This window comes from Elaeis guineensis, chromosome 11 (assembly GCF_000442705.2).
Source record: "Elaeis guineensis isolate ETL-2024a chromosome 11, EG11, whole genome shotgun sequence".
Lineage (NCBI taxonomy): Eukaryota > Viridiplantae > Streptophyta > Magnoliopsida > Arecales > Arecaceae > Elaeis > Elaeis guineensis.
The window spans coordinates 115,450,870-115,477,772 of NC_026003.2; the positions used below are offsets into that span (position 1 = coordinate 115,450,870).

The 26,903-nt window shown below is 43.1% G+C and overlaps 1 protein-coding gene across 1 annotated transcript; it reads right to left on the reverse strand.

Moving 5' to 3' along the window:
* Nucleotides 1-20,046: 20,046 nt before the first annotated feature.
* LOC105054005 (peroxisome biogenesis protein 19-2) lies at nucleotides 20,047-26,756 on the reverse strand. Its single transcript, XM_010935371.3, has 5 exons — nucleotides 26,547-26,756; nucleotides 26,418-26,463; nucleotides 26,030-26,339; nucleotides 22,541-22,857; nucleotides 20,047-20,264 (listed from the first exon to the last, which is right to left on the reverse strand). Exons 1-5 carry the CDS (start codon nucleotides 26,587-26,589, stop codon nucleotides 20,219-20,221), a joined length of 762 nt encoding a protein of 253 aa, XP_010933673.1. The 5' UTR covers nucleotides 26,590-26,756; the 3' UTR covers nucleotides 20,047-20,218.
* Nucleotides 26,757-26,903: the final 147 nt, after the last annotated feature.

Below are 26,903 nucleotides of genomic sequence, written 5' to 3' on the forward strand. Positions count from 1 at the left end.
TTGATACTTCTGTTTATATATAAACGGATTTGGGTAGCGGATATCCGAGGGATAAATTTCAAACCCGTTCCAAATCCGAATGGGTCAAGTGCCATCCCTTCAGACGAGGGATTTTTTTTTAAATATTTTTTTAAAAAAAATTATGTCCAAAGGTACCCGGAAATCCAACTTATTTTTGAAACTATCTCAATTACAGTGAATGAGCAGTGACGTAACGGAATCCCATGTCCAACATACGATTTCAGAACATGTGATTTCAAGCTGACGTGGCATCTCATAATTAAAATAAATTAAAAAATAAAATTATATGTTAAAAATATGAGTTTAAAAAGAAATCATATTTTCAAAGCACAATTTTTCTACCATTTTTTTTTCTTCTCTTGCATATTGCGCGCGATCGGCCTTCCACATTTTTTTTCGCTCTGCTCTATCGAGGAGCACTGGCGATCATCGATACTTATGCAAAATCGTGGAGATTCGGATTCGTCGGGGTCAGAGGAGGAGAGAGGATGGTGGTGGGATGAGACCGCGGATGATGCAGGAGGCGGTCGCATCGAGGTCAAGAAGGGGAGGGGAGGGGGGTTGGTGGCGCCAGAGTTAGAGGACGGGAGGGGGTTTGATGGCAGCGGAAGGCAAAAAAAGAGAAGGAGAAAAAAAAATATATTTAAGAAGGAGAAAGAAAAAAATTTAAAATATTATTATTTTATTATTATTAATAATTTGAAGCCACAGAAGAGGAAGAAAATAATATTAATTTTAAAATAATAATATTATTATTATTATTTCAAAATAATATTTTTATTATTATTTTATTATTAATAATAATTTAAATAATAATAAATTATTATTATTTGATTAATACTAAAATATTTTTATTTTTGATTAATAATAAAATATTATTACAGTAATGATAATAAAATATTATTATAATAAAATATTATTATTATTATCTTTTTTCCTTTTATATCCTTCTAATGCGCCCGACGATCCTCCGCCTTCCTCTAAAAAATTAAAAATATTTAGATTTGAAAAAGAGTACAGTGCAGGCGATCATGGCCTAAACCTCCCATAGGGGAGAGGGAGGCAGGTGTGGCAGCAAGATGAAATATTATTACTATTGTTAATCAAATAATAATATTTTATTAGTATTCTAAAAATAATAATATTTTATTATTAATAAAATAATAATATTTTATTATTAATACTAAAATAATATTTTATTATCAATCAGATAATAATATTTTATTATTAATCAAAAATAATAATATTTTATTATTAATAAAATAATAATACTTTATTATTAATAAAAATAATAATATTTTATTATTATTAATAATATAATATTATTCTTTTTTTTCCTCCCTCAAATATTTTTTTTCTTTTTTTCTTTTTTCCCATTCCCTTCCCTTCCTCCCGCCGTCCCCCCAATCCGCGATCGCCCAAAATATTATTTTAAAAAAATAATATTTTTATTATTATTTTAAAATTAATTTTTTTCTCCTTTCCTCCCATAGCTTCAAATTATTATTAATAATAAATAATAATATTTTTTTTCTCTCACCTTCCTAAATATTTTTTTTCCTTTTTTCTCCTTCCCTTCCCTTCCTCCCACTGCCACCCCACCCCCTCCCCCCCGACCCTGGACAATTTGCGGCTGCCTCGTGAGGCCCAGGTCATAGCCGTCCGTGCCATATCCGGCTTCGCACGACCATCAAACTCCCTCCCCTCCCCCGACTACGGCGCCACCAACCCCCCTCTCCTCCTCGACCCGGGGCGCCTCCCGCACCCCACACGACCGCCCCCCACACCCTCCATGGCCCTGCCGCACCACCGTCTCCTCCCCTTCCCTCCCCCAGCGCCGACGAACCTGAGCCCCCTCGGCTTCATGCGAGCACCGACGACCACCCATGCCCCTTCGTCTGCGCTCTTCAGTAGAGTGGAGCAAGAAAAAAAAATAAAAGCCGGCTGCACAATGCGTGGGAGAAGGAAAAAAAATGAGAGGAGAAATCGAATGTTGAAGATGTGATTTCACCCTGAAACCGCATCTCTAGCATGGGATGCTACCTCAGTTTGAAATCACAAATTGAACATGCGATTTTAAGTTCAAAATCACATGTCCAATATGCGATTTCACCACGTCATTGCTCAGTTACCACAACTGAGTTAGTTTCGAAAATAAGTTGGATTCGAGGGTAGATTTGAAAATAAGTTTTTTAAAAAATATATTTTAAAAAAAAAAGTGCTACAGACGAGGCTGTCTAAAATGAAGAAGCAAACCCTATTTAGACTCTTTAAAGCCTAGCTAGCCTCTCATAGGGCCACGAACACACTGCACTGGGCCGAACCGAGTCATGCCTTAGTTCAAACCCAACCTGTATTTTTTTCGGTTGCGAACCAAAATTAGATCAGAAAAGAAATTCTTTGTCCACCATCCCCAATAAAGAAAAACTGAGGTGGAGCATACCATTTCATCGAATTGGGTCATGTAGCACAGCTACTAACGAGAGCTGCACCGATTTCTAATGTTGCACAAATTTAATATAGATCAGCTTTTTTTTCCAAATTTTTTCTAACAAAAATATCTTTCGCTCTAAGACGCTATCTTTTACTCTATTTTGTTCACATTTGGCCAACATATTATAGATAATAACAGAACATCAAAACAATCAGTATTATGTCATAGAAAATAATAGAACATCGTAATAATAATATCACATCATTTTGTAGTATATGAACAATTATTAGGTTGCATTTGATAGCTGGCAATCTATCTAGATTGCTGGCAATTTAAATTAGACCCACCAGATTAATATGTTTGATATGTCTTTTGGATAGCAATTCAGATTGCCTTCTAGAGGCAATCTAGATTTTCTTGCTTGGAGGAGTGGCTATCCAGATTACCACATCTTTGATAATCTTATAATAAAATTTTTTGATGAAATTATCCTCATAAAAAAATCAAACAAAATTCTTCTTTTTTCTTCCTATGAAGCCACTCTTTGACTCCCTCTCCACCCAACCCTCCATCTGCATCACGACTGTGATTGACCTCCTCACCATCGCAACCCCACCTGCTCCTTCTCCTGTTGTTCAGGCCCACCGCATTGCCCACCTCCTCTGGCTCCAGCAACACCGGCAACAACGCCTCCATCCTCCACATCATCATGGAGAAGCCACAGGTTGCCAGGGGGGAGATGGGGAACTGTGGAGAAGCTACAGGCTGCTAAGGGTGGGGGAGCAGCACACAGAGGATCTGCGGTGCCTGAAGGGGCGATGAACAGAGGAGCCGCGGTGCCTAGGGGGGCTAGCACGTAGGGGGACGGGGGCACGCAAATGAGCCATGGTGCCAGGTGGGGGGTGGTTGGGGGATAGAGAGCAGAGAAGGTGCAGGCCCTAGGGGGAGCGAAAGCCACGGATGGCGAGGGTGGAGGAGCGATGCGGAGGAGTGCAGGTGGTCTGAAGGGGGTTTGTGGAGGGAGATGGAGGAGGGGCCCAGGGGTTGGGGCATAGAGGAGATGCGGATGGTGTTGCCTAAGGGGGGTGATCGACGTAGAAAAGACACGAACAAGGAAAAAGAAGAAAAAATATTATTTTTTTAAAAAATAATAAAATATATAAAAATAGTGATGGGCTTACGGTGATGACAAAGAAAATGAAATAAAAAATATAGAGATGTACAGACGACATAAAAATTGAGGTATTTTCATCATTTCATTGAGAAAAGGAGCAGCAATCAAATCGAGCATCCTGTTGTCCTCTCGAAAAATATATTTTATAATACATGAAGTTAAATTAATTGATATTTTTTCATAAATATATTTTAATTTAAAAAATAAAAAATTATGGTCACCCATTGACGGTCTGCGGCGATAGCGGGGGCGGCAGTCTGTGGTCAAGTACATTGCTGTCTGACAGCCACCACGCTAAAATGATGTTGAGCGTAAGTCATGGTATATAAATTTTTAATATATTTTACTCAGGAGTATTTTAAAATTTTATTTCATATTATCGATAATTTGATTGTCGTACCAAACATATCAATCAAGATTCTCAATAATTTTACTATAACATTATCTGCGTGTATCAAACATAGTAATCAATATTATTGGTAATTTAATAGTGACAATCTATCTTGAAGGCAATCCAAATTATCTTTCAAGATCGTCTGGAGATGCACCAAATGCAACCTTAGGAAGTAATATTATCAACATAGATAGGGGTGGCAAAAATCGACCTAATCCATCAACCCGACTCTCATTCGATCCATCTTAAACAGGTTTGGATTTGGATTAAATGGATTCGGATCATAAATAGGTTGACCTATTTGACCCATTTAATAATCGGGTCAGATTCAAGTTTCAGATAGCTGATCCGTTTAACCTGTTTAATAAATGGGTTAGATCGGATCAGATTGGGTTGGATTGTAATAAAACTCATTTTAACCCATATAATGTTTAACCTCCATGCTCTTTTTTCCCAAATTTCATCCATCTGCATGTCTAAAAATCAGACCGCGTCACGTCCCATCCCGTTGATAACACGCCACGCTGCCCATTTCTCATTTTTTCTATTTTTATCCCATGCTATCCATTTCCTGATACCCATTTTCCTTTTCTCTTCCCCTTGTCGGAGACGAAGACCACAGAGGGCATGATGGGGGGCTTCGTGTGGGACACGGCTACATGGACACCAGGCCAGCGTGAGGAAGGGGAGGGATCAGTCGAGGAGGCGATGGAAGGGGAGGTAGCAGTGGAGGAAGGGGACGCGAAGGAAGTGGGGATCCGGAGGGGAAGGTGGCAGTGGAGGAAGGGTCAGTCGAGGAGGGTAAGGGAGCGACAGAGATGACTGAGAAGATGGAGGGAACTAAAGTTAGGGTTTCAATGGTGGCATCGAGGGAGGAGGGATCTAGGGTTAGCACGACGGTCGGATGGAGTTGGAGGTGATCGAGTGGAGCTGGAGGCGGTCGGATGTCACCAGCATGGTGGTCAAGCAGAGCTGGAGGCGGTCGAGCATCGACAGCGTAGTGGTCAGGCAGAGCTGGAGGTGGTCGACCGTTGACAGCTCGATGGTTGAGCAGAGATGGAGGCGATCGACAATGCGACGGTCGGATGGAGCAGGAGGAGGGCGGTCGGGCAGAGATTTGGCAGGGCAAAGCCCTCTCAGCTTTTTAATTTTTAATTTTTCTTTTAAACGGATTGCCGAGTTGATCCAATTGATTTTTTTTAATGAATTATTACAAATGGATTGGAAACAGGTCGAGTCAGATGACCTGTATATTAAGTAAGTCGGATTTGGATTTTAAAATCGGACCTATTTAGATAAATAGGTCGGATTTGGATTCAGAGTTTTTTGAGTCAACTCGTATCTGACCCGCTTCATTTATATCCGATCCAACTCGATTGCCACCCTTAGACACAGGATGTCATGCCAAGTAAATAACATTCGATTATTTTTTATGACATCCTACTGATTATTATCATCTCCTATTATTCTCTATGATAGAAATTATATCACATGAACAATTATCGGAAAGTAATATTACTGATATAAGATACCATACCAAGTATATGACATCCAATTACTTTTTATAATATCCTATTGATTATTATTTTTTTATGAAATCCTATTGATTATTATCATTTTCTATTATTCTCTATGACATTATGTCAGTTGTTATGACGTCCTGTTATTTTCTATGATATTTTTTTGGTTGTTATGATGTCCTATTATTATCTATGATATCTTGACTAAGTATGAGCAAAACAGAGTAAAAAATAACATCTTGGAGAAAATGATATCTTCATCAGAAAAAATTTGAAAAAAAAAATTGAGCTGCATTAAATCATGCAGTGTAAGAAATCGATGCAGCCTCGATTATTAATTGTACTGTATGGCCCAATTCGATGAAGCAATACGCTCCACCTCAATTATTCTCCACCGAGGGCCGTGGATAAAGAATTTTATCAGGTCAGAATATTCTCTTCAAAATCTTGACCGGAGCATAGGTAGAGGTGGCAATCCACATTCGAGTCAGATCATGTCATATACAGATTTGATAGGATCATATACAAATTGGATCAGATATGGGTCCAGTCAAAAAAGCCCAAATCTAAATCTATTATATTTAATAAATCGATAATCAGGTCCGACCAACTCAACATGTTTGATAAACAAGTTTCTATTTCTATAACTTGTTGACACGTATAACCTACATAATCTATTTACCTGATAACTTATTTAATAAATAGATGACTTGCTTAACCTGCCTAATCCAATTCAATCAGATTATTAAATAAGTTAAATAAGTCAAAAGGTTGGAACCTAACCCAACTCAATTATTAAACAATTTAAGTAGATTGGCTAGTCTAAGATCAAAGCATTTTTAGCTCAAACCCAAATTTATTTATTGCAAATAGAACATGAGTGAATCGGATGAGTCAGGTCACGCTTTGCTAATCCTATGCTTTGGGCTGAAAACGGACCGGAAAAGGATGCTGCATCCTCCACCATGTCCTCCAGATCCTTTTTTTATCAACCGCGTATGTTACGTCCTGGAGCCATAGCAGGGGGGAGAGATCTCTCCGACTATTATGCAAGAGGGTCATTATCAATGATCACGCTGTGTTGATGTAAGCTAATGAAGATATGTTAAATGTCGTCTCCATGCTAGCAACCTAAATAGAGTATGGGCTTATTGTTGGATTGAGGTGAAATTATTTGGGCTTCTTTCATTGTATTTTTGGAGGGTGTGGGTTTATATAGTGTACTCGGTGAATAAATTAGTGAGGTGGTAGGGGCTTTAGATGTTGTTTCAGTTTTTTGAATGTAAGCTTTTAATAGATTTTTTTTTTTTTGAAAATTTTATTTTAATGGAATTCATATGACTTCTAATTTTCTCAAAAAAAAAAAGAGTGAAAAGTTCAGTCATCCTCTTAATTTCTAGCACAGAACTAGATGAATATACGTTATTATCTTGTTAAGATATTTTGCCATCTTGTAAAAGATTTGCTGGTTTTGTATCGGGCTGTATTTTGAGCAAGAAAAGATAGAATATTTTTTTTTTTTTCTGTTTGGCTGAATTTTATTTTTTTTTTTTTTCAAAAAAAATCATGACAGACAAACTCTAGCTTAAGGATTTGTTGGTATTATTCATATAAAAAAAATAAGAAGAGGTATAATAAAAAAAAAAATTTCTTTTCTGTCTGGCTGAATTTTTTTTTTTTTGGCAGATAATAAGGCTGAAGTCAAGCTTCTCCCAATATATTAATATAAAGGGAATGTACAAAGATGTCCGCTGTACAAAGGCAAGAAAAAGAACATAGGATGTAAATTAGATTAGAGCTAAAGATTTTTTTTTTTTTTTGATAAAAATTAAAGCTAAGATGGAAGTAGAGAATAACTCGAAAGATGGGAACTGAACAGAATAAACAGTCAAGCCTTTTGTTGGTATAAAAATCTGCCGGCGTCGGAGAAGCTGGAGTCGAGGGAGTCGCGGTCGCCGTCGGGACCTGCAAAGAAAGTGTAAACCGGAGGTGGGGGTGCTCCGGCAAGACCCTTCGACGCTCAAGTCAATTCTCTATCTCAACAAAAATAGAGTGCTCGAACGAAAATTCTAACAGAGTTTTTTAGATAGAGATTAGAGCTTAGAGAATAACATATCTGAGGGTCTCCTTTTTATAGGCGGAGGGCATAACAGATTGATAGCGACGTCTGTAATCGCCCTGTAGTGGGTCGTTCGGGGCCATAAGGAGTTTGTTACGGAGAGTAGTGGAGTGGAGTCGTGGCCATCGCCGTGGCCTACCACGTGGAGCCTGTTGTGGAGAGTGGAGTGATGTCCGTTGTCGTGACTTGCCAGAGCATGATGGAGCTGCGTGGGATCCGTTATAGGAAGTGGAGCAGAGTCGCGGCCATTACTGTGGCCTGTCAGGGAGTCCAGGCCTATCGATCGAAGCTCGGTTGGGGGGTCTGACAGAGAGGGATAGCACTCCGTCTGAGAGGAGCTCGGATGTTGTTGGCGAGCTTTCTACCGTTGGGTGCCTTGGGCACTAGTACTGCAGGCGAAGGTCATCTGCTGTAGAAGCTCGGTTAGGGGCTTTCCGTGGACGAAGTTCAGTTTCACGCAGAATTCGTCAGAAGGTCGACCGGCAGTGGATGTCGGATGGCGCTAGAGAGGTTCACCCGCTGGAGAGGTTCGGCTGTTGGAGCCCGTGCGTCGTGGGAGTTCATCCGGAATCTGTCTGCTACAGAAGTTCGGTCGGAGTCTGGTTTCCGCAGAAGTCCGGATGGGGATCATTTGTTGAGGAAGCTCGGCCGAAGCCTGCCTGCAATAGAAGTCCGGAAGGAATTCGTTCACAAGGGAAGCTCGGGTGGAGGCTTACAGTAGAAATCCAACGCGGACTGCTCGTAGTAGAAATTTAAAGTAGACCGCTTGTAGTAGTAGCTCGGAGTAGATTGCTTGTAGCAGAAGCTCGGAGTCCGGCCCTTGTAAGAATTCGGATGAGGTCTCCCTGCAATGAGAGCTCAGGGCTAAAGTCTACCTGTAGTAGGAGTTCGGGGAAGAAGTTCGGCTCCCGTAGGAGCCCGGATGAAACCCAGAAGGCGGTCGACCGTCGTAGAAACTTGGATGGAGCCCGTCCGTCGTAGAGATCTGCTGTTGGAAAAGTTCGACCACTGACGAACTGACGTAGCTCTGGAAGAAATTCGGATTGGAGTCAATCGAATCTTGTCGGAAAAGATCCGGAAGGGGTCCGACGGACGGTTGACCCTTGTAGGAGATCGGCCAAAGGTAGGATCCAGAGAGCGCTAGGAGCAGCCTGATGGACAACCGAAGAAGCTTATCACCGGAGAAGCCTGGAAGATGCGGCAGGAGTTCGTCCGTCGGTAGAACTTGGGAATGTTGCGGAAGCTCGACCGTCGGAGAGGTTCGAAAATATATCGCCCAAGGTTGGACGTCGACAGAGTCTCGAGAGGGTCACTCCTGGTACGAACTTCGGCTGGGGGGTAATTTATACCCAACACCAGTCCCCCTACTTCCGAGTTCGAGTTTCGAATGAAGGAAGTATAGAGAAATTTTTACAGTTGAAGTTGCCCCCTTGAATTCTGCACGCGACCGCCCTCAGATATCCTAGCATTTAATGCACGCATGCCGAAGTCTTTTCAAATCGGGGCGATCCGAAGAGATTTTTCGAAATTTTTGCTGGAGCGTTGCTCTAGGTACGGTGCAATAATGGCCTTGCCAGCTGTCAGCCGCTTTTAGCCGCCTTCTGTGGCGAGTGAGACACGTGGCGAACATAGGTCGGCCTGGGGAGATCCGCGATCATTATAGCGCCGGATCTCAGGGTCTATTTAAACCCGCCCTTCTTCCTCCAGGAGTTTCATTCTGCCTGAAAGTCCTGTTGGTGCCCGTCTTCTTTCTGAGAGCTCTGACCTCCCTCGACGTCCATTTTGGCCCTAGGTGTTATTCGAGTCATCCCTGTCCCTGCATCTCTGCATCCTTCGGAGCAACTTAGGTTAGTTCCTGAACTTTCGTTCCTTCTCTCGCCATTTAGGTGTTCCTTCTTCTTCATTTTTCTTCTGCCGCATTCCGCCTGTCTGGTTCCCCACGGACCTTTCGTCTCTTATTTTTTCCGATTTTTTTGGGATTTTTAGGGTTTTTGCTTGAAATGTCTTCCGGCTCCTCCGCCTCTAGCGATTCCAGGAGTTCGTCTGCCTCAGTCCCTCAGAATCCTCATACGGTAGACGAACCCATATCTAGGGCTGGACCTCGTTCAATTTTTGCATCGGACGTCATTCCCTGTTCTCTGACTCCGGACGAACTTCTACTGATAAGGGTTCAGTATGGAGTTCCTCCGGAGTACGATCTGGAGCTTTCCAATCCCGCTGACTGGGCTAGCACCCCCCCACCTGGCCATTTCTGTCTGTATCAGGAGGCCTTCCGTGCTGGGCTCCGGCTCCCGCTTTCGTCCTTCGTCATCGTCCTTTTTCGTTTTCTAGACATTTCTTTAGCTTCAGTCGCGTCGAACTCCTTTAGATTTTTGATAGGGTTCCTCTCCCTCTGCCACATAGTCGAAGTTCAGCCATCTCTTCCTTTGTTTAGATATTTTTACACTTTCAAGCGCCACCCCTCGACAAAGGACTGGTGGTACTTCTCCCCCCAGTTCGGCAAGAAGGGGTTGCTGAAAGGTGCTCCCTCTTCTATCCATAACTAGAAGGGGAAGTACCTCTATGTCCAATGCCTGACCTTAAAGCTGGGATTGCTCCCTTGGGGCTCCCTGAGGGATTCCGTCCGCCGGGCTCCCAGCCTGGGGGAGGACGACCTTCAAGCCGTCCGGAAGCTTCTTAGTTATCCAACTCCTTCTCTTCCCAACCTTCTGAAGGAGCAATTTCTGTTCAACATCGGCTTGAGTCCCCTGGATCCTGCGAGTATTCCATCTTTCCTTTTCTTTTTCTTTTCTTCTTCTCTTCTTCTTTTCTCCTCCCTCTCTTTTTTTTTTTTTTATCATGCGTCACCTCTTCCTTTTTTCACTCCATTGCTGATCTTTTTTTTTTTTCTTTTTTTTTTTTTTTTCAGGAATGGACGTCGAAGCAGCACGGATGCTTGCCAGGGGCCTCAAGGTTCACAAAAGAAAAGACGCTGCGGCCTCCGGGTCGGCAAAGAAGGCCAGAACGGAGGAGATGAGCTCGGTCACGCCCGTCCAGGTGGCCCTCACTGTCGATGTTCCTTCAGACGCCGAGCCCCCAGTTCTCCGAGCCTCTTCGAGGAGTTCTCCCGTCGAGGTTTCCGCTTCAGGGGCCCGCTCCGAGGAGGTGCCAGGGGTTGAGAGGGGGAGGAGAAAGAAGACGGTGGCCCGCAGGGTCAGCGGCCGTCGAGCTGCCATCGAAGAATCCCACGGCTCCGAGGAAGAGCCAGTAGAGAATCTTTTTAATGACAGGGACTTGATAAAGCGACTAGTCGACGGGTGCGTCCTGCCCGAAATCATCTAGAGGATCATTCGCGTCGATCCCGAACAGCGGGTTTGGGACTCTCTGGGGTCCTTTCTCGAGGTAAGCAGATTCACTTTCCTCCTTCCCCTCGCTCCTTCATTCAATTAACTTCTCAGCTTTCATTCCGACCTTCTGGCCGCCCTTGCAGATCGGGCACCAGCTTCTTGCCAACATCGAGGCGATGAACAAGGCGAAGAGGGACGCTATCTAGGAGGAGGAAGATCGTCGGGCTGAGGCCGCCTGCCTCAAGGAAAAGGCTGCCGAGGTAGCCAACCTCCAAGAGGCACTTGAGAAAGAAAAGCAGGCCTCAGAGGAGATGGTGAGGAAGGCAGAGGCCGAGGTCGCAAATTTGACAGAGCAGATTTCGGTTCTGATCTCGGTGGCCAGGGTCCAAGCGGTGGAGGAGTTCAAGGCCTCTGCTGAAATGAGGGACCTGAACGTCAAGTTCGGCCAAGATGCATTCATCAAAGGATTCGAGCTTTGCCAAGAGAAGATGGTCAAGAAATTTTTCGAGCTCAACTTCAGCTTTTTGGATGAGACGTCTGAAGACGAAGTCGGGCCCTCTCCTACTACCGCTGCCACTGCAGCCCCCCTTCCAAGAACACCGGGCTCCCCAACTCCTGCTTCGGAGGTCTGAGACCTCTGACTTTGTATTTTTCTTTCACTGTGATTTTTTTTTCTTTTGTCTTTAAGAGACATTCAATCAATAAAATTGGGCTCCTCCTTATGGGAAATTTCTCTTCTCTTTTTTTTTTTCTTTCTGCAATGAGCCGCGCCTTGACGCTTTTGTCTCCCGATAGTAGTGTCCTGCCGAAGCGCTTCCCTTGCCACAAGGAGTTCCGCTGAGGTCCACGATCCGACATCTGAGGAAGAAATTCCATCATTTAACAAAAAAATCAAGGGAGATGGAGGACGAACTTCGCAGGCTGAGGGAGAGCCACTCAGAGGCCACTGCGGAGGCCACCTACTTCCAGAACCTCCACATGAAAGAGATCATGGATTACAGTCGGAGGAAGGCGAACTTCGAGAATGAGCTCGAGGAACATAAGAAGCGCGCCAACGATCGATCTTGGGCTCAGGCTTCCAATATCAGCTCTCTTGGAGCAGAGCTGTCAGCTGCACGGGAGAAGATCGGCCAGTTGGAAGGAAGCTCGTCCTGGCTTTCGACTCGGGCCAACCATGACCGAGAATAGTCAAAGTTCTCCGACCTTCAGCAATAGCTCCAGGATGCCGAGGCGAACTACAATGCATACCGGGCCGACTGGTGCAAGCAGATGGACGACTACAGGAGGAAGCTCAGGATGACGAACGATGAGGTTGCCCGCCTTCAAAGACAGTTATCTGAACGGGCCCAGTTCGTCCCTGTTCGGGATCCCGACGAACTCCAATCCCTGAGAGGAATCATAGAAGAGTTATCCATCGCCCTTGGGGAGGGGAAGACCGAGCTGCAGCAGTTGAAGATCCAGCTGGTATACAAGCAGCAGGCGGTCAAGGATGCGGAGGTGGAGTCCGAGGTCCTGAGAAAAAGGCTTCGAGAGGCAGAGAACGAAAGCCAATGGTCTCGTCGAATGTATCTGGAGATACTAATAAGGGAGAAAGAATTAGAAGAAGAAGTCGAAAGCTTAAGGCATTCCCTGATGAGGATCGAAGCTGAAAGTTCGAAGTCGGAAGAAGCCGGGCCCCCTTAGGGCTCTTTTTGCCTTCCGTCCTTCTATGTGTCCTCTTTCTCTGTTCTTATCATTTTTCTCTTCTCTTTTTTTTTTGGGCCTTCTGGGCTCTGTATCGTATACTTTGTTAACAAAATGAAAAGGAAATTTTTTATTACCTTGTCCGTGCGTTGTGTTGAATTGTCGTCTGTCGGACTTCTTTCATTTTTTGTCTCGCTCGATGTCGATGTTGTCCGAAGGTTCCTTGTTCATTTTTGCATTAGGTCATCGTTACCGAATTTCTTTCGCCTTTTGGTTTGTTCGACGTCGACATAGTTTGAAGGTTCCTAGCCATTGTCGTGTTGATCTGCCTTTTCATTCATGACCGTAGATCTCTCTTTCTCTTTCTTCTTCTTCATTGAAACGAGGTCCTTTGTGTCTTTGGTATAGTTTAGCTTCCATTTTTCACTGGTGTAGTCCATCGCTTTTCCTTCGCATCTTCCTCCTCTTTTTAAGTAAAGGTTCTCCCCAATTTTTTACGGGGTCGCGGGAGCGTAGAGGGGCCGTCGAGAAGGTTCTCTTTTTTCTTATCAGATCCTGAATGACCGGATCTTAGTTGGCGTCAGAACGAGGTTCCCCTCCTATCCCTGATGTAGTCGATTTCAGCTCGAGTTAGGACGAGATTCTCCTCTTGTTCCTAATAGGGCTGTGGGGGCACCTATGGGCGTCGCAGGACCTCTTCCTCCCTCCGGTCTAAAAGTAACCGGGCCTTCGACTTTGCTCATGTTAGGACGAGGTTCTCCTCCTGTCCCTAACAGGGCTGTGGGGGCACATATGGGCGTTGCAGGGCCTCTCTCCCCTCCGATCTAAAAGTAACTGGGCCTTCGACTTTGCTCATATTAGGGCGAGGTTCTCCTCCTGTCCCTAATAGGGCTGTGGGGGCACATATGGGCGTTGCAGGGCCTCTCTCCCCCTCCGATCTAAAAGTAACCGGGCCTTCGACTTTGCTCATGTTAGGACGAGGTTCTCCTCCTGTCCCTAACAGGGCTGTGGGGGCACATATGAGTGTTGCAGGGCCTCTCCCCCCATCCGATTTAAGGAGAATCGGGCCTTCGACTTTGCTCATGTTAGGGCGAGGTTCTCCTCGTGTCCCTAACAGGGCTGTGGGGGCACGTAAGGGCATTGCAGGGCCTCTCCCCCCATCCGATCTAAGGAGAACCGGGCCTTCGACTTTGCTCATGTTAGGACAAGGTTCTCCTCCTGTCCCTAACAGGGCTGTGGGGGCACATAAGGACGTTGCAGGGCCTCTCCCCCCATCCAATTTAAGGAGAACCGGATCTTTGACTTTGTTCATGTTAGGACGAGGTTCTCCTCCTGTCCCTAACATAGTCGTGGGGGCACATAAGGGTCGTTGTATGGGCCTCTCCCCCCGTCCGGCCTTAAAATAACCAGACTTTCAACTTTGCCCATGTTAGGACAAGGTTCTTTTCCTGTTCTTAACATGGCCGTAGGGGCACATAAGGGCCGTTATATGAGCCTCTCCCCCCACCCGGTCTTGAAATAATCGGACTTCCAATTTTGCCCATGTTAGGATAAGGTTCTCTTCCTGTTCCTAACATGGATTTACTTTCATTGTCTAGGGTTATCCCCTGTCGTTACGGGTCCATGCCAAAAGGGAAAGATATGCAAATCTGAAAGGAATCTTGATTTAAAGCAAAATCGTTAGTAATACATTTACAGATTTTTCAAATCCCATGGTCGTAGAAGGTTCGTCCCTCGTCGAGGTCCTCCAGAAATGGAGTTAATGATCCCAATTGGAGGCCGATCTTCGGGCTGCTCTTCCCTCCTCGACGGCTCAGGTTATGGTAGGGCCTTTGGCCAATCCTCTCTACCCTCAGGCCGGCGCCGAATGAACCTGTCGAGCCGACCTCTTCTGATGAGCTCTTCGATCTCATCTCGGAGTTGAATGCATTCCTCCGTGTCATGGTCGTGGTCACGATGGTAGAGGCAGAACTTGTTAGGATTGCGCTTCCCGAGGTGTGTGCACATCCTTTCTGGCCTTGGGAGCTACTCCCTGACCTCCATCAGTACTTGAGTTTTCGATGCGTTGAGGGGGGCATAACTGCGGAATCTTCTTGGGGGAGAGCCCCATCGAATCCTGCAGTCCGGGCTTCTCTGCCTGCGTGCTCGGGGAGGAGTCTGGGCATGCTTGTGCCCGGGAGGAGTCCGAGAACATGGCCGAGCCTCACTCGGCCCTCTTTCAACTGCGGGCTTGCTGGAGTCGCCCGCCTACCGCTCCTTCGCAGCTTCCTCGTCCTTCAGCTTGAAGGCTTCTTCCGCTCGGGCATATCCTTCGGCCTGAGCCAGCAGATCGACAAAATCTCTAGGATACTTCTTTTCTAGGAAGAAGAGGAGGTCATTCTTTTGAAGGCCGCTCTTTAAGGCAGCCATTGCAACCGATTGGTCCAGGTTCCGGATCTCCAGAGCGACGGTGTTGAAGCGGTTGACGTAAGCTCGGATGGATTCTCCCTCCTTTTGCTTGATGTAGATGAGGGACTCCGAACCTCGTCGAGGATGCCGGCTGCTGACGAAATGAGCCGCGAACTGGTGACTCATCTGGTCGAAGGAGAAGATTGTACCCGACTTCAGTGCCAAGTACCAATTCCTTGCTGCTCCCTTCAAGGTAGACGGAAAAGCTCGACACAAAATGGCGTCTGGCACGCCATGGAGCAGCATCATGGTCCGAAAGGCCTCCAAGTGGTCGACCGGATCCGAGGTCCCGTCGTAGCTCTCGAATTGGGGGAGCTTGAAGTTCGGCGGGATTGATTCCTGCATGATCATTTGGGAGAAAGGAGGGTCAGTGCAGATGTCCTCACCGTAAGCAGTGGGAGCACGGCGGAGCTCTTCGATCTGCCGGTTCATCTCCTGAAATCTCTGATCCAGGAGGTCCTCTCGATCGCGGGCCTCGAGGGTCTTCTGGTGGAGCGGAGGCAGGGACTCTCCGGGGGTTGAATCATGATCGGACGGAGGACTCTCCGCCTTCTGTTTTTCTTTTCTGGGAAAGACAGGGCGGTAGGCCCATGTGGCCCATCCGGTCGTCGAATTCTGGAACTCCAGCGATGCTCTTTTCAGCCGCACCAATGCTTGCGGCTGATGCGGCTGCTGCTGCATGGCCTGCACTGCTTCGGTGAGGCCTCTGACCTATTGAACCAGTAAGTCAAACTGCTCCATGCCGACCGCCGTCGTCGGAGGAGGAGGAGTCTGGAAAATCGGAGATGAGGTCGGGGCTTGCGGAGCTCGCTGAGATCTGGCCGCGGAGGCCGTTGACCGCCTGGTGGATGCCCTTTGGGGAGGCATCAGGTGGAGATCAGGCAGGCAACCGGAGGAGGAGATGTCGGAGAAGATGACCGGAGGTGGTCCCGTTGAGCGCTCCTTTAAGAACAAGAGTACTGCGAAGACACAGTACCCTTCTTCTAGCGCCAATCCTATTGATGCAAAAATCCACCGACGTCGGAGAAGCTAGAGTCGAGGGAGTTGCGGTCGCCGTCGGGATCTGCAAACAAAGTCTAAACCGGAGGTGGGGGTGCTCCGGCAAGACCCTCCGATGCTCAAGTCAGTTCTCTGTCTCAACAAGAATGGAGTGCTCGAACGAAAATTCTAGCAGAATTTTTTAGATAGAGATTAAAGCTTAGAGAATAACATATCTGGGGTCCCCTTTTTATAGGCGGTGGGCATAACAGATTGACAGCGACGTCTGTAATCGCCCGGTAGTGGGCCGTTTGGAGCCATGAGGAGTTTGTTACAGAGAGTAGTGGAGTGGAGTCGTGGCCATCGTCGTGGCCTGCCACGTGGAGCCTGTTGTGGAGAGTGGAGTAATGTCCATTGTCGTGACTTGCCAGAGCATGATGGAGCCGCGTGGGATCCGTTATAAAAAGTGGAGCAGAGTCGCGGCCATTACTGTGGCCTGCCAGGAAGTCCAAGCCTGTCGGCTGAAGCTCGGTTGGGGGGTCTGACGGAGAGGGGTACCTCTCCATCTGAGAGGAGCTCGGATGTTGCTGGCGAGCTTTCTACCATTGGGTGCCTTGGGCGTTAATACTGCAGGCGAAGGTCATCTGCTGTAGAAGCTCGGTCAGGGACTTTCTGTGGACGAAGTTCAGTTTCACGCAGAATCCGTCAGAAGGTCGACCGGCAGTGGATGTCGGATGGCGCTAGGAGGTTCACTCGCTGGAGAGGTTCGACTGCTGAAGCCCGTGCATCGTGGGAGTTCATTCGGAATCTGTCTGCTACAGAAGTTCGGTTGGAGTCTGGTTCCCGTAGAAGTGCGGATGGAGATCATTTATTGAGGAAGCTCGGTCGAAGCCTGCCTGCAATAGAGGTCCGGAAGGAATTCGTTCACAAGGGAAGCTCGGGTGGAGGCTTACAGTAGAAATCCAACGCGAACCGCTCGTAGTAGAAGTTTAAAGTAGACCGCTTGTAGTAGTAGCTCGGAGTAGATTGCTTGTAGCAGAAGCTCGGAGTCCAGCCCTTGTAAGAATTCGGATGAGGTCTACCTGCAATGGGAGCTCAGGGCTGAAGTCTACCTGCAGTAGGAGTTCGAGGAAGAAGTCTAGCTCCTGTAGGAGCCCGGATGAAACCCAGAAGGTGGTCGACCGCCGTAGAAACTTGGATGGAGCCCGTCCGTCGTGGAGATCTGCTGTTGGAAAAGTTCGGCCACTGACGAACTGACGTAGCTCTGGAAGAAATTCGGATTGGAGTCAATCGAATCCTGTCGGAAAAGATCTGGAAGGGGTCCGACAGACGGTTGACCCTTGTAGGAGATCGACCGAAGGTAGGATCCAGAGAGCGCTAGGAGCAGTCTGATGGATAACCGAAGAAGCTTATCATCGGAGAAGCCCGGAAGATGCGGCAGGAGTTCGTCCGTCGGCAGAACTTGAGAATGTTGCGGAAGCTCGACCGTCGGAGAGGTTCGAAAATATGTCGCCCAAGGTTGGACGTCGGCAGAGTCCTGGAAGGATCACTCCTGGTACGAACTTCGGCTGGGGGTATTTTATACTCAATATTTTTTTTTTTTGGGTAAAGAATAAACAGTCAAATTGATGAAGTGCTCTATGCCATAGTGGGCAGTAACCCTGAGCGACCCAAAAAAGGCTGCAAGTTTCCTTCCCACCAGGTGGTCCATAGTTCATGCAGGTTCAACAGCCAACTTCTAAACTTCAAACAAAGTTCTTAAAGTAACCCAAATACTTTTTGAGAAAGGGCACCGGAGAAATATGCCACCGATTCGGAATCCTTACCACAGAGGGAACATGCAGAGCTTACAGCCCTTCTTTCTCTGCTAATCTTCAAGGCCAACCAAACAAAAATCCTCAATTTTTCAGGTACCCGTTCTCTCCAAATCACTTTATAATTGGGGCATACCACTCGACTACAATTCCAGAATTTATAGAACATTGCACTGTTTGGCTGATTTTTTTTTTTAAATCATGACATATAAACTCTAGATTAAGTATTTGATGGTATTATTCATATAAAAGGAGATGGAATAGAAGAGGGCGTTACTTTATAAGAAATAAAATTATTTCACCCTTCTTTCAAATAGCTATTCTAGGACTAAGCTGGTATGACTGGAACAGCTATTCCTTCCTTATTCCAGGGCTTATTCTTTCGTCGTTCCCAAAGGACCCAAACCAAACAGCGTTACAGCCTGTGTTTCCAATGAAAATTAAATCTGTATTCGTGCTGTAAAATTGGAGTTTTTTCATTGGTCCTCATTACCTGTTTAAAGCAAAGATATCTTGAGGGGCATTGCTTTCAAATAGTTAATCAGTAGCACATGCGATTAAAGAGGCAGCATCTAATGGATTCATGACTCCGATCCCACCAGACAAAATGTTTTCAAGGAAGAGGATTTTGTGTGATTATTTTTTACTACAGAACAATTCACTTACGCTGTTAATTATTTATTTTATTTTACAAAATGTCATCTAAAGAAAGAATCAAGAAGAGATTACTAAAAAGAATTATCTTTGCAGGGGATCCTCACAGCCTCATGCGAGCATTTATTATGACACATGCAAGTAACTTCGTAGATGCCCCTGAAAATAACAAAGGAACAAAAATAGAGAAAAGAAAGTAAAACGGAAAAGTATTTCAAAAAAAAAAAAATCAAGAAAAAAAAGAAAAGAAAAGAAAAGAAAAGAAGAAGACTCTCCAAGCGTTCCCGCCGGTGTCAAGGGGAGTTGGGTTCACGGTTCCCCTTAGACCGAAGCTAGGGGAGAAGAGTGGGATCTCGATGGTGGAGGCGTGGCAGAACCTCAACATCTTGCTATAATTTATTTATTTTCCTCCACCTGTGGATTTTTTTTTTTCCCTTCCAGGTCGAAAATCCATGGTTATCCGAGGAATTTGAAGGCTATTTAAATAGAATTCATCACTTAAATATCTTTTTAAAAAAATTCTTCCGGGAAAGCTCTTTCATTAATGATCTATTAAGAACGTGCATTGATTATTATACGTGTAAGCTCATATTGTAGCTTTGTCATGGTCAAAAAACCAGCAGGATTTCGTTACGATCAATTGTTGCTTAGATACAAACAAACAGTCTACTAGTTCAAGGGTTCACGCAAAATTCTGGTTAAGGAGTTGAAATATTTCGTACATGGTTAACCTATAGCCAACTGTTCCAATATCACACGTTAAAATTTTCCTATTCTCAAAATACCGCCCCCCTATAATATTTTAAATATTTTAAGTTTTCTGAATTTTTTCACTCTCATAATAACCTTCTTGGAAAAAGCCTACGCAATAGTTTAATTTAAACCAAATTGTTTTCCTTAATTACCGTATATGAAACTATTTTTTTTCTGGTGACGTTCAAATGCTAATCCTAACCAAAGAGCAGCACCTCGTGCCACTAAAATAACAAAGCTCGAAGGATTTTAACTTGGAACCAACATTTGGTTGTTTCAGGGAAGGATCGTGTTAACCGTCCTTTGGAGAGATCTGATAGGCTGGGAATGATGAAAATTATGAATAGAGTAACATTCATGAAAGGTCGCACCCTTGCTTGAAAGGAGCGCTACTTCGTCAATGGAACACACCGGCTCAGCCTCTCAGATGCCAGAGCACAACCATCTCCACAACCTTGTTGTTTCTACGAAAAAAAAAAAAAAAACCGCATCCATCGAATAAATATTGTTGTCAAATCATGCAGTGAAACAACTGATACACTTTCTTATATGGTTTCACTGCATAACACAGCATACAGATTCCTGTAATACGGTTGTTAACTCATGCAATGGACAGAGGCACGTTATTATTTGGTTTGACAGCATTCATCTTTTGGTGATGAACAGTCCTGTACCAGTTCAGTATAGTTATAGCCGTCATCAAATGGGGGCATTACAAACCCAAAAAATACTATAAACTGAAAAGCATTAACATAATAAACTATGCTACACTGATAAAATTTTTCATGTGAAAAAATCAAAGAGAGGAAACAAACATTGAAGTGAAACCAACTTATTTTCGACATCCAGAAAGAAGAAAAAGAAGCAAAAAGTTTTCTATACTGAGAGGCAATGCCCAATTCACATTACACAGCAATTGGATGTAGACTGGAGCAGCTCTGGTGATCTGCAGGAAAACCAAAAAGAAGAAGAAGAAGAGAGAGAGAGAGGAGTTAAAATTCACAAATGTGCAATTTTAAAGCAAAACATTAAAATCCTATGAGCAGATTGTTGGCAAGATACACATCATCTCAAGCAATCCTGTCGGGCATGCATGAGATTTTACCAAGCACATGCATAACTGGTGGCATAACCAGGTGCTTTTACAGCAATCCTGTATTAGCCAAAGCTCAGTGGTAGATGCAGATTATAAATTATATCTTTCAAATGGTTTTTGCCAACAAAAGCAGCAATATAAGTTTGTCAAACTAATGCCGATCTATACACTATCCTCTGCTGTAACAGCTATACCAGATATCAGAAGTTCAGTCATAATGATGCATGAATGGCATGAGCTAAGATATTAGCATTACTTCTAATCCACTGATAAAATTTAATATTAGTTAAGAATTAAAATTATAACAGTTTGCTTATCTAATTACCTATTAATCCTAATACACAATTGGTTGTTATTACATGCTGTCCTTAGAAATGATAGCTACCTCCATACAGCCTAGTACAAGCGCTGTATAAGTAGTCTCGGATACCTTTATTCTTTTCTAGTCTTCCAAATTGGAATCAATCTGTTCTTCATGAGGTCTTTCTAGCTTGCACTGCACAAGTTCAAACCCATGTTAAAGGTGCTCCTCCAACCTTCTCCTAATTACTTGCATCTATTCTTCCTAATTGTACTGTAACATTTACTTCAACATCCTAAGCTTTACTGGCTCATCTTGCACTTATCTAGTACTCCAATTTGGCTTCATGATTGCATTTGTGGAACTGGTCATATGGTTCATGATTTCTCAGTTTGCTAGGTGATATTAGGAGGCTATTAATTAATTTATTATCATATCTTCGATGGAAATAAATGATCACCAAAACATTTTAGGATGTACACTACCGTCTAGCAGAGGGAAAGTATGTTGACAAAAATTTTGGGATAAACGGGGTACAAGCTATGGCTTTATATTCAAGATCCAAGTCTTCGCATGTTGTGCCTGTATCAGTCATCTCTCAGGATGGTATCTCCATCAAGACAATGCCTGCCATAAACCAGCTTGGAAAGATACACAACCCAGTCAACAATCAGTTTAAAGTTACAGTGATATGCAAGAGAAGGTTCTCTTTAATTCATATGAACTATTTCTGTAACTGTTTAATGACCTTTAAATTTTTATATCATATGCTTCACTCAAATAGACATTTCTAATGCAATGAATGAATACTAACTGTTGTGTTTGTTTAATAACACTAACACAATCTAAAGTTCATCATTAGTTTGACTTCAATCAATACTAAGTTTGTCAGCACTTATCTCCTGTGCATCGTTTATGTATCATAATGTGCTGCACAGTGATATTTATCAAAACGAGTTCGATGCATGCCTCATCAGTCCCAAGGCATATTGACTACATATTGCACTGGGAAGGGTTCTATTCAGTAGGTATCCTTGACATATTACAGCACACATTGATAATATTGTTCAATTTTAACCTTGTTTCTCATTGCCTGCATAAACTCCAAATCACACATATTGGCTGTATGGGGTGCCTTAACCTCTATCTCAATAAGAAGATGAGTCCACTAGTTGCCATTGGTCTAGGTAACTATGTTAATATGCCTTTTTCAGTACCTAATGTGATGATCCATATAATTCAAAGGTGTTTATCTAAGTAATAGTTGATAATAGCATAATTCTGCCTAAGCGAATATGCACTAGCCTTGCTTTAATCCTTGCTGTGACATTCTCATCGATGTGTCCATCGTTCAATAAAATGGAAACAAGGAAAGTGAAAATTGTTCGAGATTCTTCATCCCTTAGTTCTAACAACATTCTCATTATGAAACATTCTCAGTGTAGTTGCTAATAAATAATAAGAAATGGGTTTATTGGGGGTTTCATAAAATAGTTTTTAATTAATATCATCCATAAGTTTCACAGACAACCTCAGGTCTTCAACTAATACTTTGCCCTTCCATGGATGCATCATCAACCAACGTCATGTTACCAACAACAAAATAAGCCATATATGCTATTTGGAGGTCAACGCCACGAATGATCAGTAACTTAAGACCAGGACCTAAGACCAGCAAGCTTTAGCCAGTACCTTAGAGGCCTATGTTATTGATTAAAAAAGTCCTAATAATCAATAATTGTAAAATGTCAAAAAAGATACATTCTAGTACTTAGAAAATGTATATTAGAGTGTTACGCAGCCAGATATGGAATGGAAGACTCACATTTGGCCCAGATTGTTTAGATCAAGATCAGGGGCAAGCTCTTGAACAATATCATTGGGAGGTTGGCCACATTCCTGCATGTTCTGCATAAGATCAACAATCTTAGAGAAATTTTCAGGCTCATTTTCATATACATCATTCAGCTTCAATATGAGCTCATATTGGCGATAATAGCGATCGTATTCTTCCTGGTTCAATCCATTTTTGTGCTCCTCCAACCACTTTGGATATCTTTCTCCAATTTCCTTCATAGGTTCATGAAGAATCTCCTTGGACAAAAGTTGTTGCATCATAGTTTCAACAATGGATTCCATGTCCTATACAATAGAAAAATCAATGCATTAGAAACATAATAATTTCAAGCCAATAGACCATTAGAAAGATTCGAGAAACCAAAGGAATGCTTCAGGCAAAAGAACAAAATGAAAAATCTCAACATCCAAAAAGGGCATATTTCATTCAAACAGAAAAATAGTGCTTCAGGTAAACACCATTCCATTGGAGGCAATAGAGTACAAATTTTTTATTTAAAAGCAAGATTTTCCCTTTTCTATTGATGTTAAACAAGAATTTACGTGAATACTTGGATGATCATATGAGATATCTCAGATAATAATGTTTTCATTATATAGACTATAACCTCTACTTGTCATATATGATATTACTGTAACTCAGGTACAGAATATAACATTTCAAATCATGTTGCTAGAGATCACTCTTGCCATGCTTATTTCTTATCAACCCATAGTGTGAATGTTAATTAAATCAGGATTTCTGAGTTAATAACAATTTGTGAGAACAAGTCTCCATGTCAAAAAACACAAATGGGGGAGGAATACAGACTTTTCCATCTCCACGATGACTCCAGAGTATCCTATCCAATTTTCATTGAAAATGTAGAGAACCATCATAAAAAATACAGGTTAAGTCTTTAATTAATCTTCAAACATAATTCTCATCCTTGTTGGCACAGTAGCACCTGAAAACATCAAAGCCATCAGAAGGTATTGTACTTCGTCAAATAATAAGACAATCATGGATACATCCTAATGGACATGTAAGTTGTAGCTACCAAATATTTGGTTGTGCAACCCTTTGAAGTCCTGAGCTGTTATCTGTGCAAATAATGAAAAGGGTACTAAAATCTTGATATTTTTGTCAATTCATTCTGCTTTAGGATTTATTGGTTGAACCTGATTGAAGCTCTATTAAATGCATGAGTAGCATCATTCTCGCTACATCAGGGAATACTTGTCACTGCAGTATTCACTATAGCAAACAGTGTCTTTCTTGTCGACCACTTTAAAAGTTCCAGATGTTAACTGGCATTCAGCCAATTATGAACAGCAATTAGAAGTACAATGATATTCCAGTAACTAATTTGGAAATTTTAAGGATTGGCAGTTTGTTCCATGTGCCTCTACATAAACTGAAAAATGAGCTCATGAAAATCAGAACCAATCATATATATATATATATATATATATATATATATAGGTTTTATGACATCATGACCTCTTTGAATACTTCAAAAAGGAGTTTGCTGTCACAGAGCACATAAAAGCAATCAAACATACATTTTGAAAATTACATTACAATAAAGTTAGAATTCAAGCCTCAAAATTTCCTTAAAGGCGCAAGACAAAATCCTGGGGAGGCATCAAAACTACATCATGCCTGTAACAACAGAAGAAAGGTGTTGGTGAGAAGGGAGTATGAGATCTATGTTTGCATTTGCTCTGATATATTTCTAAACAGTTGAACTAATGGCTTCTTTTTTTTCTTTAAGAAAAGATTTATCTTTAAATGACTTCATAAACCTACAATGAAGCTCCAGAAATGCTTTTTTTTTTGTGCCCTCTGAAGGTTCTATACATGTGAAAGTAATATTTACCCTCATATAAGTACCAGCCTGGTTGGACATTATGTATGCAAATATTTGGTTATATATTTCTTCCCAATTTAAAGTTAAAACTTTCACATTGTGGTAGTTTGTCACCTCAAGAAATACTTGACATTATTTGACTAAATAAAGAACTTGTCAGGGTATACCTGGTCATGGTAATGCTCAAAATCTACTCTTAACCCACAGTAACAGGACCTAATTAACCAATCCTCCAGTCTGTGTTGACTCATCATGGTGCTCATAACCATCATAATAGTTCTTGCCCAAATCAAAGGATGTCATCACCAGCACTGGCATCATATTAGATAACATAATTGGGTGAAGGAGATTTCAGCTTGCATGAAGTTAATGTTTTATTAACTACCAAGTCCCAAGATCCAGGATATCTGATGTTTATGATCTCTTTTTGCCTCAAAAAATCCTTATTGGTGAAGAAGCTCCTAGGTACTTGCTACCAAGTGCCCCTAGGGTGTGCTCAATCCCCATTTGCATGCTGAAAGACTTCTAAGGATGCCTAGAAAAGCCATTAGCTTATTTTTTAGATAAAAAATGTCAAGAATCGTCAGAGTAATATCAATATTACTATCAAGATCTTCATTTCTACTAGTTAGCATACTTTTTCCTCGATGAATTGTGGCCTATGTAGATGTTCACACTTCACACCATGTTAGACTCAAGCCAGTAATCCACACACTTATCTTCCTTGTTCTCAAGGTCATGCATGTCGTTGGAAACCCAAAGACCAGAGATTCTGGTAGATCAATTTCAATCATGCACACTTGATGTCTGCTCACCATACATCCTTTTAGTCCATTGATGCATACTTGTTTTAGATATAGCTTATCAATTTTCTCACTACTATGTCCTTCTATGGCACTATAACCAAAAGTGCATAAAGAGACTCCTGATAATTGGAGTTGCTTGAAACCACAACTTGGCACAAAGAGCTTACGAAGCCCACATAACTGTAGGGTGTCCTAGTAACACTTCTTTGCAATTTATTGCCCTCCCATTGTTGATTATCATTTATCAGGGGAAAGAAAAACAATATTTATATTAACTAGTTCAGCTGCAAGGAGAGGAAAATTTGCTAGATACATTTTTCTACCTCTAGGAAATATTTCCCTTCCAATACAAAAAGAAAACATTATCAACTAGAGCATAAAGTATTTATGCTAAAATTGGCCATAAATTAACTCAAAACCGAAAACCAACCCGTTCCAACTCTAATTGATATCTTATCATATATAGGTTATAAGCCAAAGATCAACGTATATAATTATCTAGTACTAACACTAAACAAGCTCGTAGAATGATAAACTCAAATGATAAAACAAGAAAAGCAAGTCAAATCATTTCTACATCTACCAGAAGCTCCCCTAATTTAATCCACTTCATATACTACTGGAACGCAATCATAAACTACAAACAAATGAATTAAATAAAAGAAAGATTCCCAGAATGTACTTCTTCTCCATGTAAGCGACTCTAAATCCCAAATATCAAAAACCAAACATCCTTAAGAACTTAATTTCTGAAGCACAAAGTCACAAACGAACAAATAAAACGGGACACAGACAGACCTGAGACCCAGCGAGCTCCTCGAACTGCTTGACAAAATCCTCGACCATGGCCTCGCTATCCAAACCACCCTCGCCTGTCGGGGCCGCGGCGGTGGCAGACTCCAGCCCCCGGACGGCTTCGCGGGTCTGCTGAGTCAATTTCTCGAGCGCCTCGGAGGCGTGAGATCCCTGGGGAGAAGCCCGCTGCTTCCCCTTCCTCCTCGCCTTCAGGTCTGGCAGCCCCATCCCCAATCCCTGCACCGAAGAAGAAGGGGGCAAAGAAGCCCTTCCCTCTTCCCCACCTCCTTTCCCATCTCCAACACCACCGCTTCTATTTATAGACGGATAGAAAAGAAATTAACCCAATTAAAGATTGGAAGTGGATGGAAGAGCGGTGAAGAAAGAACACCTTTGAGAGGGAGCGAGATCAAGCTTGGTGAAGTCGTCCAAAGCACCTGGAATAAAGTAGAGAGATGGGATAACGGAGCGGGAATTAAGAGAGAAGGGGGAAGAAAGGGGGGAAGGAATAGAAGCATACTGTCAAGGAGTTGGTCTAGATCGTCGTTAGAGGGGTCGGCCATGGAATCACGGTGGGATAGCTGGGATAACGTTATCGAGAGTGGAAACGGATGTTTGCCTGCAGAGAGAGAAGAGGAAGTACCCCTTGGCCGCGGCGGCGACTCCGCCCTTGGACCGGGGGTATCGTCTCGGGAATACCAATGCAGCGCCCGCTGGTTCCTTCGGTATCGTCACCGCGGGTATGGTGAGAGATAGTATGGTAAGAGATATCGTCACCGCTGGTTGCTTTGCCTAGCTCAGATCTTTACCGATTTCTCGTAACGACCCTAGGTTTAAAAATTAATATTATTTTCACATAATAAAATAGCAATCATTT